This window comes from Hippopotamus amphibius, chromosome 15 (genome assembly GCF_030028045.1).
Source record: "Hippopotamus amphibius kiboko isolate mHipAmp2 chromosome 15, mHipAmp2.hap2, whole genome shotgun sequence".
Taxonomy (NCBI): Eukaryota; Metazoa; Chordata; class Mammalia; order Artiodactyla; family Hippopotamidae; genus Hippopotamus; species Hippopotamus amphibius.
In genome coordinates, this window is record NC_080200.1 from 41,369,816 (window position 1) to 41,385,056 (window position 15,241).

Below are 15,241 nucleotides of genomic sequence, written 5' to 3' on the forward strand. Positions count from 1 at the left end.
GGCTATCCTCTGTTTGGGAGGTCGGGAGTGGGGGTGGGCAGGAGAGGATAGGGGACCAGGACAGGCCTTTAACAACCATGGATAAAATGCAGTTGTTCTCTTTCTGTCCATTACTGACCTCATCACTGGGCCATTTCCTCCCAACTCCTCCCACACACTCACCCCAAGGGCCAATTAGACCTGTCCTGGTATGGGCTGGCCACAAAGTTTTCATCTTCCAAACTGAACAGATGAAGAGGATTTAGTCACCAGATGTGTGGCTGGCTTAGGCTGGCAGAAAAGAGAGACTGCAGGAGTGAAGAACCAAGAAACACTCACATAGCCCAGGGCCACTGTCATCAGTTAGCTTCAGAAAGCAGGTGTGGCCTGTTTCAGCCTAATCCTGCAGAGCTCGCAGCCACCTGTCCCGACAACTGCGGACAGAACTCACTAGAATGATGACCCAGCACCACTGGAGGCCCAGTGGGAACCCTCTACACCAGCTGTTCCTCGCCCTGCACCCCTGGCTCTGCCCCTCCCCCCCCAACCAATTAACCAATCTCTACTGTGTGTAATTCCATGCATAGACACAGCATATTACTGGTTTCCCTCCTTGCCTCTCTCTTAGGTCACAACAAATATAAAAGTCAACGATTTTTTTTCTCTCACTTCCGATAAACATATATATATTTTGAAGTCAATTTTAACAATCCAGACTCAGTGACTGGACTGTTTCCAGATCCTCCTCTCTTTTCTCAGAGCCTCCGCTTTGCTGAATGGAAGGAGGAAGCATGTCCGTGTCCAGTGGGGGTCACCACGGAAGCTTTGGGTCATTCTGGCACAAGGGGCTCCCTCCCTCTGGCCTCCTAGGACATTTGCTGGCTGACCCACTCAGCAGCTGCTAGTGTATGAGCCGCCGTGTTTTGCTGTGAGCTTCTCTGTGTATTCTCTTTTCCCCTCCACTTGACTTGCAATTTCCTAGAAGACAGCAGCCATCCCTTAATCTTCCGTCTTGTTTCCATGTGCCTTGCTTTAAAAATGTCATTTGTATTTCCATCTATGTGTGTGAATGTGGAAGGACATACAGCAATCCCACTCCATGTCTACCAGCACTGGACAAAGTCATCAAAAGCTGCTCTTCTTAGCAGGCAGTGTCTTTCGCCACATTTGGTTAGTCAAGCACCAAATTGCTCCTGCTGCATTCCAGACACTAAAAATAGCAGTGACATTCAATTTGGAAAAGATCTACATGAACAGGGTCAGACTAACAGGATGAAGTAGCCTCTCAACTGGGTGTCACCCTGTCCACTAAGTTACTGGATTTACTTACTGAGTGTTACGTGCAGGCAGCACTAAGGGTTTTATGTGTACTCTTTCATTTATTCTTCACAGTAACCCATGAGGCAGGTATTACTATTCCATTTCACAAAGAAACTAAGGAACAGAGGGCTCAAACGACTTCCCAAGGCTGGCAGACATCAGAATTCAAAGCCAAATTTGTCTGATTTCACCATAATCCTTTACTGCCCTTCTAATTAATCCAACACCAAATACAGATCCTCATAACTTGAAGGTTCTCTTTTCCTAAAGAAAGGCTCTAAAACCAAAAAAACAAAAACAAAACAAAATACTTTTTAAAAAGCAAACAAGCAAGCAACCAACCTTCCTCAAAGAAAGCCAGATGGGGGAATTCAGGAATATACTCATTTACCTTGGCTCTGCAAGACTTCATCTTTATTTATTTTTTTTATTTTGATAATTTTTTGATAGTTTTTTTTAATTTTATTTATTTATTTATTATTTTTGGGGGGGTACACCAAGTTCAAACATCTGTTTTTATACACATATCCCCATATTCCCTCCCTCCCTTGACTCCCCCCTCACCCTCTGAGTCCCCCATCTTTATTTTTTGACTCTGTCTCCTCTTCTCCATCATGACCAACCCAATTTCAGTTTAGACTATGATCACCTCTTCTACAGTTTCAAAGTCTCTTAACTCTGTCCACTCTAATGTCAGAAGCTGACCACTGCTTATCACCACTCCCACACCTCTCAACCATTCCCAAAGCTTTTATCCTCAACCCCCCAAAGTTTAGTCTCAGCATATCAGTGTGTCCTTTTAAAAGGTCACATAACAACTCTGCTCAACAGCACCTCTAGCCCGTCTCCCTCTACTCTCCCCTTTGCTCATCCACTCTTGGGATATGGCTTCCTTGTTGTTCCTTGAACAAACATAACATTCCTCTGCCCCAGGGTCTTTGCACTGGTTGCTCCCTCTGCTTGGGGCTCTCTCCTCCAAGATATTTGCATGGCACATTCCTCCAGCTCCTTCATAGCTTTGCTTAAAGCTCACTGTCCAACAGAGGCTTTCCCTCAGTGCCCTGCAAACCAGCTTCCCACAACAGGACCTCCAATCCCTCTTGGCTTGTCCTATTTTTGTTTTTAGCCATAGCACTTATTCTCATATACAACACACCAGATTTACCTTCACTGCATCCGCTCTCTAGAACAGAAGCTCTATGAGGGTAGAAATGCTTTTGTTTTGCTCACTGCTATATCCCCAGCACCTAGAACAATGCCTAGCACACAGAATGTGCTCAGCAAATATTTGCTGAATGTCTTACATGGCTTGCCAGCAAGAAAAACTGATAACCCCGGGTCAACGCACTATGTTTACCCTATGGCTCTGAGTACTCCTGGGGCTCTGATTCACTCTGCGAGGCACTTATTCATCTGCTTGAGAAGCCTGGCAACAGGGAGCTATTAAGAGTGGAATGACCTGGTGAGTTCCACATTTCAGTCGGTCCACTCTAGCTCTGGGGGATGGATCTGGGGAGGATAAGGCTGGAATTATGAGTCCATTCCAATACACAGGCAAGACATGATGACAGCTTGAGAAATATTTAGGAGACAAAGGGAAAGATTCAATGATTGGTTGGATGTTGGGGGATGGTGGGAATCTGACTGATGTTCAGGTTTTGGGGCTGGGTAACTGAACAGATATCATGGTTAGTAATGGAGACAGAGTATACAGAAGAATCCCACTTGGGAATGGACCCGGGAAGATAAGTCTCCACCCCTTAGTCCAACTTCACTTTAGCAGTCCTTGACAAATAACTAAAGTGATGATGGCAAAAAAGCTTAACCGGGGCTATAGAGCAGCAGAATGTAAACAAAAAGACTCCTACTGGATCATTGCTTTGTTCCCATTTGTCAGTGGCACTGAGCTGGCCTTTGACCAGGCAGAGTCCGTCCTAAAGAAGAAGTAAGGAATGTCTTTTCATGGGTTAAAAGTCGGTCGTGCCCCTTAAAATATACACATACCATCGTTTCTGTAAACTTCAAACACAACAAGTTGTCCCATTTCTTTGGAAAATAACTTAAGAATTTGGCAGAATTAGGGCCCCATCCTAAAGACCCCTGAACAAAGGTTTACCAACGAAAGAGTTTAATCCATCACTTACTGGACTGATAGTTTTACCGTCATACCCTACCTGGAAAGGTCTCTCGATTTAGCTTCGGTCTGCGAACGATCACAAAGTCCTTGTCGTTCTCTTTGCTCTTCAGCCGTTTGCGTGGGGGGCTCTGTGGGTGGCCCAGGTTTGAAAGCAGTTCCTGGGGGATATTCTCACTGTCCACCTCCTCTTTCTCCAGGGCGGAGACCCCCATGCCTGAAAGCAGTTCAGAAGTCTTGCTGGAATCCCATCCCCACGTGAAGCTGGTGGTAACGTTGCTACTTTGGTCAGGAATCTCCTGGAGGTGTTTCCTGCAGAAACACACAAGAGCCCCACGTTCCTTTCAAAAACACATCCGTAAATAATTACAAGGCAGGCCTAAAGGAAGTTGCAAGTTACACATTGTAGACAACTTTCACAGCAGCTAACTGAATTGCATTTTTTTGTGCCAGCGGCGAGTTCCCAGGAATAAAAGAGAAAATAACCAAACAAATCGAACACAAGGCTTTTCGATGTACGACCATGCAGAAGGCCTCAAGAATTTCTTGAAGTGGAGGGAACAGACAAGGGATGAGGGAGGGCAATCATACAGTGATTGAAAACAGCAGCAGGAAAGTCCAATAAGGGGAGCCAAATAAAATCGCACGCTGACCACCGCACTAGAGCCTCCACCCATCCACGTTTTCCCAAAGAAGAGGCTAAGCAACCATTCACGTTGCAGCATTACTAACAATATTAGCAAGTAGCAAAATTCTCGGCCTAAAAGAATTAAGACGGTCCATTCACGTCCTGTCCCTTTTTTGCAATCGGTTTACCTGTGCATGGCGTCCGCAGACTCGGGAGTTTTAAATGCGTGCATTAATCGCAGAGGTAGGTGCGCGTCTCCCGGATTCCCGCTTTGGCGCGCGGCGGCGCACTGCATGCGGCTCTGGCCCCCAGCGGCGAGAACCGCGAACTCTATCAACGTTCCATCCCCGCCGCGCGCAAAGAATCCTTCGGCCCGCTCTCCTCCGCGGCCGGCGTCTGCTGCCCCGCTGCCTGCTGGGAATTGTAGTTTCTGCCCTGCGTGCCGGTCTGGCTGCCTCGCCATTACTTCCTCTCTCTGCAGCTTTGCCCGCCCTCGAGATACCCACAACCCCGCGCGGCTGCGGGACCGCACGGCCCACGCGGTAGGCGGGGAAGCGGAAGCGGGCGGCGCTCCGGCTGACGGGGAAATGTCAGCTGCTTGAGCGGGGTCGGGTTTTCCTTTCCCGAGAACCCGCAGGCCTTCTGGTGACCCGCCACCGCCGTCGCCACGGAGCGTGGGTCCCAGACCCTGGACAGCTGTGGCGGACGCGGGGTTTCGCGGTCCTTCTGGACGCCGTCCGGCGGGATCGGACGGTGAGCCTGCCGGGGAGAGCGTGAGGCACTTTGGGGTCTGGGGCCGAGCGCGGGCGCAGAGAGAGAGAGAGAGGGACCCCGGAGATCCCGAGAGGCCGCCGCCACGGGGCCCACGGACCCGGCCGCCGAGTGGAGGCGGGGGCCCGCCCCGCCGGCCAGGTGAGAGGCTGCTGCGGTCGCGGGCGCCACACCTGCTCGCCCCGCTGCCGGGAGCTGCGTCCTCCCCCGGGCAGAGGGAGGCCCTCAGCACCAAGTCTGTGGACAGGATCCTTTCCTCATCTGTGAAACTGGCGCTGCGGCAGTCACGCTCATTTCACAGTCTGGGTCAAGTCAGATACCGCGCGTGAAAGCGTTTTGTAAACCAGAGCGCAGTTCAAACCAGAGGCGGCGGTTTAATTTTCGGGGAGCAGGAAATCAGGGTGGTTCCTGTGTGCAGTGGGAAAGCTGAGCATCCTCTTGCAGCCTTGCGAAGTCTCGTAAATGCCAGCTATGCGAGCAAATTAGGTGACTAATTGTTTGCAAAGGGATTTCAGTGCAATGCTGGGCGCCACCAGCAAAGCCATTTGGTTGCTCTCTCTCAACCGGCTTCTTTCTGTTTGCTTCGCCTCCTAAAAGCAAGCTACTTTTAGCTTGTATCCGCGGAGAAGAGTTTGGAGATGGTTAGAGTAGAGAGTGTGCCATGTTCTGGGTAGGATGACCGTGCGAAATCCATTGTGCAAACTATACTATAACTGACTCTGGGAAAGCAGTGGAAAAGAGAAGGGGACTGACTCCAACCCTAATAAAAATTGAGAGAGAAATAATAAATAAAATTAATAAAAAAAATTGAGAGGGTTTATAAAGATCAGAAATAAGCAGCCCAGCGTCATCACAAAAGTATTAGAATGTTACTTAAGTATGCTGTGTGGCATACCTTCTTATTTCTCTAAAAAAAAAAAGATTCGATTTACACTGGAATTAAACTTCCCTTGCTTGGATATGCGCTTGTTTCAGGTTGGTGCTAGTTCGAAAAATAACCACTTCTTGACGGGGGAAAGCATTCATGGACCTTTAGTTTGTTCTTGAAACAGCTGAAATTGATGTAAAGAAGAAATTCACAGATTGACTCTGATTTAAACTAGGTGAAAAATACTAGGCTGAATGTTCACAATTCATTAATGTTACATGGAAGATATTTCTAAATGCATTGTTCTGGATTTTTACATAAAGTTACCTTCTTGTTACTTTTGCTAAGGAGAAGAGAAGGCACTTACCTTCCGTTTGAAATCTACATTCTTTCCCTTAAAATTGCAACTCAGAGGAAGTACTTTTAACATAAAAAAGTTATAGCCTCCTTCAGGAAATTGAATAAGAAGGAGGAAGCTTTTAAGCTAATGGAGGAGAAAGGATAAACAAGAAAGAAATATTTCAAATGCCACGATGAAATTAAACAAAGTTATGAGATATAAAGTAATTGAGAGTGGTCACTTTAGGTAGAGATTTTATAGATAGGAAGATGACATGATTCTAAATTTAAAGATGAGAAATATCCTTATTCTAGGATTTAGCCTGAGACCTAGGGAACATTTCTACTTTTCAGAATACTTGAAATATCTGAATTATTGGACACAAGGTCCTTTATAGGGCTTCAGAGAGAACCTGTCAACTTGGAAAATGAAAGCCTTCAAATTCTAGAATAGATATTTCACTAACAGTTTGCCCTGGGAGCAGAAATATTTTAGTGTATTAAAATGGGAGTGATTTTTTTCTGCAGTCCTTCTAATCATGGCCATTCTCTTAATAGTAAAAGTAAACGTTTAACTTGGTAAATTAGTACTTTAATATAAGAAATTTTGTCCGTTGAAAGCTTGAGATTACTAGCTACATAGTGATTGCCGTCTGGTCTTTTCAAAAACTGCATTGTGATTGCTGCTAATGTGGATTATTTTGTATTCCTGATTAATTTTATTCATTTAGGCTACTCAGCACACCCCATGTCCCATTTTAGTGAGAGAAGTATACCATACTTCTAGAAGTAGAATTATTAGATCAGTATCTAGGATATATCAATTCCAATTTTTTTAATATCTGCAAATGACATTAGAGAGTAATTTCTAGTACTCTTTGGAGTTTCAGATAGAGTACGAAGTGACTGTAAATTGGCAAAGTGTTTCTCCTACAAGGGGCAAGACCATAGTTACTTACAAGATGATCAATATTAGGGCATAGGACAGGCCAGAAAGGACTGGAAATTACATTTGACTATAAGCTATGTGTATTTATCTTATATGTATATCTTATACCATAAGCTATGTATATTTTTATATATATATATAAAATAGTATATTGTTCTTTTTGAAAATCAGATGTAACAAAAGAGATTCTATTTAAATAGAAGTGTGATGTGCTTTTTCCTTAGTTCTGTCATAGCGTGAACTAAATCTTAAGAGTCCTTTAGTTTTTTTGTTATTTAGCTTAGGTGAACAAAAGACTAAGAACAGTTACATAGCAAAAAGTTTCTGTCTGCTAAATCAGATTTCAAAAGATTCCTTTTCCCTCAATTAATTTTAAAGTAGATCTTTTAGTTCTCAGCAGTTTAATGCTCTCTATGATGGGTAGATTGGGGCAAGAACAAGATTCTTTCCGAATTCTGATATGCTCTGTTTTCTTTTTTACTTTCCCCATATAGATTAGAGTCATATATTATCCTTAAATTATGGCAGCCTTACCTGCAAAGTTAGAAGGGCTTAGTTAAATTCTGTATTAAACATGACTTTTCTAGCATTGTATCTTGATATATCTAAAGGAATAATTAGTAGGAGAATTATCTACTTTGTTCATTGATATGGAATGCCCAAATGAAAACTGAGCAAAAGAAACGATTTAAACAGTCTAAATTGCATTAAGAACGAATGTGTGGACTGAGTAGAGACTCTGGTATCCTAATTGTGAGCCTGGCTCTGTAGTCAGGATGCCTCTGTTTGAATCCCAGTTCTTACCCTCTCTGTGCAGTTTTCTCCTCTATTAAACAAGGATACTAACAATCCTTTCTTACTGGATTATGAAGTCTAATTCGATAAAGTGGAATACGCTTGGAATCTAGTAAAATCACACAAGACATTAGCTCTTCCTTTTTTACAAAAATTATTTTGTTACTAGAAAGGATCCTAAGGATTATTTTCTAGTTACCAAAGTAAGTCTTATAATCTCTTTACCTAAAATCTTCAAGAATGCATTACAATTCCAGTTTTCTCCTTACCTACTTAATGGTTGCTACCTTTCTCATGCTTTGCTAAAGGTGAAACAGTTTGAATATGTTCATCTTTCTTCAAAAGGGCTTGTTACACTTTGGAATTCAGTTTACCTGGTTGGTTTGCCAGCTCAGCTCATTTTTTTAAGATGGTTTCAAAAGATATTATGCCTTTTTTGCATTTTTAGAGCGGGAGCTACATTCTCTCATGGTGTTCTGTCTGTATCCTAAGCTGAATTCTCCCCATACCTGAAATCGTAAAACATAGGATTAATGATTATATTTGGAAGATTTAAATCTTGATTGGTGGTAAAGAATTGTTGACTTTCATTACTCACATCTAGTTCTGATTCTTTTGATTTTTCATTATTTGGGTCTCGAGTTGTCTCCTAGTTTTTATTGACATATCTAAGTAAAGATACATATTTAAGTTAACACATTCTGTCTGATGAATCATTAGGTTCTAGTTGGAAATTTTTTATTCATTTAGAATCTTAGGTTTTGCAAAATTTTTGTCATGTTCTCTTGTTCAGTTGATACCAATCTTTCCTTCCTGTGTTTTTTTTTCTCTTTTTGAAAATATTTGAGGTGTTTCAGATTCCAAAATGATCTTAACCTCTGAATTTTCTACTTAAAGTGTATTTAGCCTGAAAAGCTATTATCAGCCGTAAAATACTCAGGAAATACTATTCCAAGTTGTTAACATTAGAAAACTAATTACGAAAGGCATTTGAAAGTAGTATGGTGTAGTATTTTGGTGATTGATAAAAGACTGAATTGGATTTTAAATGTTTAAGACTTTCAAGCTGATATTTTGAAAGGTAGGTTGTGTCTGTATATCCCATACTAAAATTTGAGTGAATGAATTGGCGTTTTGATTTTGAGTAAAATCTACTTTTGCTGCTGTGGTCTTAATGCCCACCTATGATAGCTTTATTTCTCTTTTTCATTTCTAATCACATGAAAGTAAATTTTGATTTGCCTCCAAATTTTAGCATTTTCTTGTTTTGTTTTTGCCTTTTAGCCTAAACATATTTTAATGAAGAATATCCTTAGAAAGACCATTGTTTTTGCTCTTTTGCCCCGAGTATATTTTTGCATAGCTGCACATCTTTAACACTTCAGCACATGATCATTTTGATTCACCCCCATTTTGATCATTTGCCTAGAAGAATGGCATTGTCTTTCTATATGACATTGGTGTGTCTGTCAAGTGCACCTTCTTGACATGGCTTTGAGATGTGTTCGGTCTCTGCACAATGGACAGAACACAAAGGACAGAAAAGGGTGTTTGGGCTATCTTGCAGACCTAGAGAGCTAATCCCACTTTGTCAGGTGAGGCAAGGGGAACAATTTCTGTGAGCATGAAGGTCATTTTTTGTTTTATAGAAATGAGTGTAGCCCAAGTTGTGGTAACCACAGAGAATGAGAAGCAAAAAGCATTTGGTATCCATTCATGGCTTTTTGTTTTTTTGCGGGAGGGGACCATTTAGAATAAAGCTATGCTTTGAGACTATTGAGGCAACTAGTTATCTTCTAGAAGCACGTGGTATGAAGGAGGTGGATTAGCAACTAGCATTTGTTGAAGACCTACTCTGGAACTCCTACTTGGTGTTTTACTTTTATAACTCACTTGATTATCATAGCACCCTGTGTGAGGCAGTCATATATCCTCATTTAACAGCATAAAATTGCATAAAATCACACAATTATTAAAGAGAGTTGGGATTTGGAACTCAGGTTTACCATAATATAATAAAATATTTGTGTTTTAAAATAGTTGTAATTCTAGGCACTTAATAACACCACAGCAAAATTTTTCATTGTCTAGTTGCTATGTGTTTTGCTTTCATATTACTACACTGATTTTTAAATAGTATTAAAATTATAAAAAATATGTTTATTATTTGAAATTAAAAGCAGATATATACAAAGAAAGTGCAAGGAAGAACGTAGAAGTCATCTCTTTACTACTTTGTGACAGCCTTTATTAGCATTTTGATGTATATTTGTCCATGCATATATGTGTGTTTCTAATGTATACTCCCTAAGATCCCACCCATGCCCCTATTCACATCTCTAAAATGTCCCTCTGAATCTCACCTTTCTTCTAGGAATCTGTGGGCTCCCTTAATCATTGTATGTAATGGAGTCTTTCTGTTACATGGTCCTTGACTCAGACACAGATCCCTGCTCCCATAGATTATGGCTAGGTTAGCAGGATTAGTGGTTTATGAAACCCTTAGCTGCTTTTGTCAAAAAGATAATTGACAACAGTGAGACTGGTGGACATTCTTAAGACTTCCTGAGCTATTTAATATAAACATTTATTTAAGTTGTTTCTATGCTTTTATGTTTACATTTCAGTTTTTCTCTAAGTTATTTCAAGAGGAGTTGCTAGGACAAAGGGTATGCACCTTTTTTAAGGTCTTTGCTATGTATTGCCAAATTGCTGTCCTCCCTGGCAATGAATTTTTTTAATATGCCAAACTTGAGTTGTCCAATCTTTTATTTTTATTAGATTTTAATTGATAATTATTTTATGAATTTAATATACATGTAACTAAATCAGATGGAGAATAAGGCACCGCTAGCTTTGAACAGAAAATTATTCAGTTGAAATAACCAAAACGGGCTATAGGAATTCGTAAGGAACCCTGGAAAATACTGTTATTCTGGACTGTAAAAAAACAATTCCTCACTTGAAATTAGGTACAAGGTCAAAGATATGTACTTTATAAAATATTTTTAAAATATTTATTTATTGGCTGCATTGCGTCTTAGTTGCAGCACGTGGGATCCTAGTTCTTCCACCAGGGATCGAACCTGTGTCCCCTGCATTGGAAGGAGGATTCTTAGCCACTGGATCACCAGGGAAGTCCCCAAAGATACATACTTTAAAACTATTATTTTCTTATCTCAGGTTAGGGAAACCCCAAATTTCATTTCTAATTTCATGAGACCCCCTAGGCATAACCTTGTTTCATAACAAGGCAACAGGTATTCAGTTTGAACAGAAATAGATGGTGTGATAAACAGAATAAGAGACCACCCCCAAGAATACCCCCCTGAAGTATATAAGCTGCATGCAAAGACTGGAAAGAAGCCTCTAGAACTAAGGGCAAATGCCAGCTGACAACCAGCAAGGAAATGGGGATCTCAGTCCTGTAACCATAACAAACTGAATTTTACCAACAGCCTAAATGAATTTAGAAATGGATTCTTCCCCAGAGTATCCAGAAAGGAGCACCTGCTGACACCTTGATTTCAATCTTGAGAACTCATTTGAGCCACACTGTGCCTAGACATCTGACCCGCAGAAACTATGACATGTGGGTGGGTGTTGTTTAAGTTTATAGTAATTCTTTACAACAGCAATAGTAGATGAATATGGGAAGAAATGTAACCAAATTATTTCTTTGCTACTAGAATAAAGGATCTATAATTCTGTTTATTCGTTTATAACGTTGAAAAGTACTGACTATGCACTGGGAACTCTGCTCAATATTCTGTAATAATCTAAATGGGAAAAGAATTTGAAAAAGAGTAGAAAAATTTTTTAAAAAGTACTGACTATGAATCAGACTGATAAATTAACAACCATTATAGTAAAATATTATTAACTAGTGGCAAGTTTATAACTGATTATGCTGTTTGCTTATACCTATAATCTTACTACCTATTATTGATGTCTCCACATATTTCATTGTTCTTCATTCATTCTTATTTTTATGCATATTATGTAAAAATCCATGAATCTAGTTTTTCAGTTAATGTTATAGTAGTTTTCTAATGTTACTAAATACTCTTAACAAACATCATTTTTTATACCTCAATTATATTCCATCATTTGGTTCTGCCATGCCTTAGCCTTTCCTTCTAATCTCTGATAGTCATTCTGTTTTCTATGGTTGTCATGTTTCTTGCACTGAACAATTTCAGGCAGAGTAAATGTCTAGGTCAAACCATAAAGAGATTTTCATATGATAGTTATATTAAATTCACATGGAATGATTTTTTTTCTTAAAAAAGCTGTATCTTAGAGATGGCAGTGGTTTTCATCAACATATTTTATATCGAGCTGTCACCTAACCACTTAATCTATTCTTGGCTTAAAAATAAGATTTGTCTTACTGATATTGTGGTGGCACAAGTCTTTTCTTTGAAAATGAAATTTGAAATTTTGAGTAATAGTTAAGTAATGAGCAGAGTTTTCAAACCTTTTGAGTTGTAATAAGTATTTGTAAAATCAGTTTTGGAGACAATAACATGTTTTACATTGCCTTTGAAGTCAGAAGTGATAAAAAATAGTGTATATACTTAAGTTAATAGTAGTGGTTTTTATTCATTTACTTATTCATTCAGCAGATATTTTTTGAATAGCAACTGTATGCCAGACATGAGGTGTATTAGAGACATGGGGTACAGTACTGAATAAAGTAGTCAAGTCTCTGCTCTCATGGAGTCTGTGTGTGTGTGGGTGTGGGTGTGTATGGTGGTGGGTGTTTACAGGGAGACAATAAAGAATATGCATTATATCAGGTGGATAAATGCTTTGAAGAAAAATACAGTAGGATATGGTGTAGAGAGTGACAAAAGGGGTTCAGTTTTAGATATTTAAGAATGAAAATATTTGTTGAAATCTTCAGAGGAATGGAAAGACACTACCTCAATAATATAAAGAAATAATGAAGTAAATAGTTTATTAAATGTGATTTTTGTTTGTGATATTCCATAAAGTGGTATTTCTTACATAAATATAAATTTAGCCTGTTAAAGTACCCAAACTTTCTTTATTCTTTTAATAACTGGTTTTGATTGGGGAATGTTTGCTAATTTGACATATTTTATTGATCTGCCTTACTTTGGTTGCATCATAATCTTGATTCTCTATGTTAAGATATTCATTCCTTGGGATATTGTAATTAGACCATAGACAAACAAAAATGCCTGATTTTATAGAGGTGGAAAGCACATATATTGTCTTAAGTTAGTAACGCTAAATTCTTTTATAAGAGTAGAGAGATATCAAATAAACCATTTTCTGGTATCTGTATCATCACCATTTATAATTTAAAATATTTTCAAATATATGACTTCTTCAATAATCTGATAAATTTTCCTGCCTATAAAATCGGTGAAGTAACTTTAAAGAAAATAAGATTTATATACACTCGGTAGATGGAAAGTGATGAGTATATTTTGTGGAGTAGTAAATGACTAAGAATTTCAGATCCTGAAAGTTAGACAAGATTAGCAGGAAAGAAAGAAAAATACTGTTTCAAACAAAGGAAATGTTACTTGCAAATGGGCTCTCTCTTTCTGTCTTCCACCCTCTCTTTTAGAAAATCTTAAGTAATAACTATGGATAACTTAGAAAACTTTATTTTACAAAATATCTAATTTCCTAGGATTCAGTCAGTGTTGTGTTTATATAAAATATTCTGTTAGAACTTATAATATTAAGGAACAAACTCCAAGTGACACTGTATTGAAACTGTTCATATCTAGTATTCTTACTTTGTAATATTTTTGGAACTAGTGTGATTTTTGCTAAAATATTTTTTTTCTGAAGATACAGTTTATGTGAAATTTTCAACCTATGCTTTAAAAAATAAGACATAAGTACTTAAGAGGAGAATTATCCTTTTCATCTTACTCATAGTCCAATGTAAAGCCTGACAGTTTTCTAAAGAATTTATTAGTACATTAATAAAAATATAATTAGGAAATTTCCGAGTGGTCATTTCCTATGTTAACACTGATTTTCTTTTCTTTTCCTTTTTTTTGGGGGGGTTTACAGATATGATCCAGGCCTGTATGTGAATTACTCTGGTTAATCAGAGCAGACGTTGAATAATGAGTGGTGCAGCTTTGGGACTCGAGATTGTTTTTGTCTTTTTTCTGGCGCTATTCCTGCTTCATCGATATGGAGACTTTAAGAAACAGCATAGACTTGTGATTGTTGGAACACTGCTAGCTTGGTATCTTTGCTTTCTTATTGTCTTCATACTGCCTCTGGATGTTAGTACGGTAAGAGGTGAAACTGATTTTCATAATTTAAAAGGCAGTTGTAATCATACAGCATGTTTGAGATAATGTTTTTAAGACATCTAAGTATGTAAAAATTATATTTTAAACTTAAGTGTTACGATATGAATTTGATCACTAAAAAGCATAGCCAGGAAGGTAATTTTAGGTAGATAGGTTGATACACTTCAATACCCCTTAAGTACTTGGTATCTTTTTGGTTTTAATTTTTAAACCTTGCCTTCATTGCTTTAGACAATATACAACCGGTGCAAACATGCTGCTGCGAACTCGAGCCCTCCTGAGAGTAGCAACATTACAGGATTGTATACAACTGCTACCCCGGTTCCAAGGTACTTTCTTCTTCTTCTTTTTTTTTTTTAAATATTGTAGGTGGCAGTTTGTTTACTAATTGTCAGTTTTTGCCATCTGGATTTTATATTTATAAAAGTTTATCCTCATTCTCTATTCACTTCCCTTCTTCATCCTTTGCTAATAGACTTTTAATTACCTTGTATCCTATTAAATTTTAGATATTTATTAGTACTCAAGGCCTTTCAGAAGATGCTAATGCGGTACTTGGAGAGCTGATTTTTTTTTTAGTCCCTTACTAAGAATGTGACCTCCAAAAGCTATTTTTCCTCTCAGCCTCTCCCTGTGGGACATGCATTTTCTCATTTGCCTTAATTTACAAAATTGTAACAAAGGATGAAGAGGTTATTCTGTATGTAGGATATTCCTTTCATATTGCACATCCTATGATATCATTATAGTTTTAGACCAAGAATAAGGTTCAAATTATCAAAAGGTTATATTGAATTCATAACAAACTTCCAAGTCAAAAACGAATAAATATTGGCCATAGCTTTTACCTATGCTTTAAGTAGTATTTTCATGCTTCTTTATGCAGCTTTTATTTCTTTATTTTAAATCAAAGGTGGATAAGGGTAAATTTTAAGTGTAGTTGTTATTCCCTTTTGAGGCACCATTGTGGAGTGTTGGAAGCCCTTGGATGAAAGGATAGCCTTACCCTCTAGGATGGCTGACTATTACTAGAAGAATCTGTTACTAGGTACACATATCTTCAGAAAATTCAAACAGAATTATGTATAGATGCTGGCCTCTATCTCCATAGGAGATGTTCTACAGTGACTGATGAGTTAGGGTT

General features: G+C 39.0%; 2 protein-coding genes across 13 annotated transcripts in view; one reads left to right on the top strand and one right to left on the bottom strand.

Annotated features, from left to right (window-relative positions):
* SKP2 (S-phase kinase associated protein 2) overlaps window positions 1–4,460 on the bottom strand; it is a 60,269-nt gene extending 55,809 nt beyond the window's left edge. For all 10 annotated transcript variants that reach the window (XM_057708170.1, XM_057708165.1, XM_057708163.1 and 7 more), the window contains exons 1-2: window positions 4,250–4,460; window positions 3,474–3,745 (exon numbers count right to left, since the gene is read on the bottom strand). In XM_057708170.1, coding sequence (XP_057564153.1) covers window positions 3,474–3,745; window positions 4,250–4,356 — 379 coding nt within the window. In that variant the 5' untranslated portion in view covers window positions 4,357–4,460. The remainder of the gene's footprint in view (window positions 1–3,473; window positions 3,746–4,249) is intronic.
* A 156-nt stretch (window positions 4,461–4,616) lies between these two features.
* LMBRD2 (LMBR1 domain containing 2) overlaps window positions 4,617–15,241 on the top strand; it is a 47,693-nt gene continuing 37,068 nt past the window's right edge. For 2 of the 3 annotated variants that reach the window (XM_057709325.1, XM_057709326.1), the window contains exons 1-3: window positions 4,617–4,814; window positions 13,847–14,076; window positions 14,329–14,426. In XM_057709325.1, coding sequence (XP_057565308.1) covers window positions 13,903–14,076; window positions 14,329–14,426 — 272 coding nt within the window. In that variant the 5' untranslated portion in view covers window positions 4,617–4,814; window positions 13,847–13,902. Of the gene's footprint in view, window positions 4,974–13,846; window positions 14,077–14,328; window positions 14,427–15,241 lie in introns of all 3 variants that reach the window. The other variant, XM_057709324.1, reaches the window with a different exon arrangement.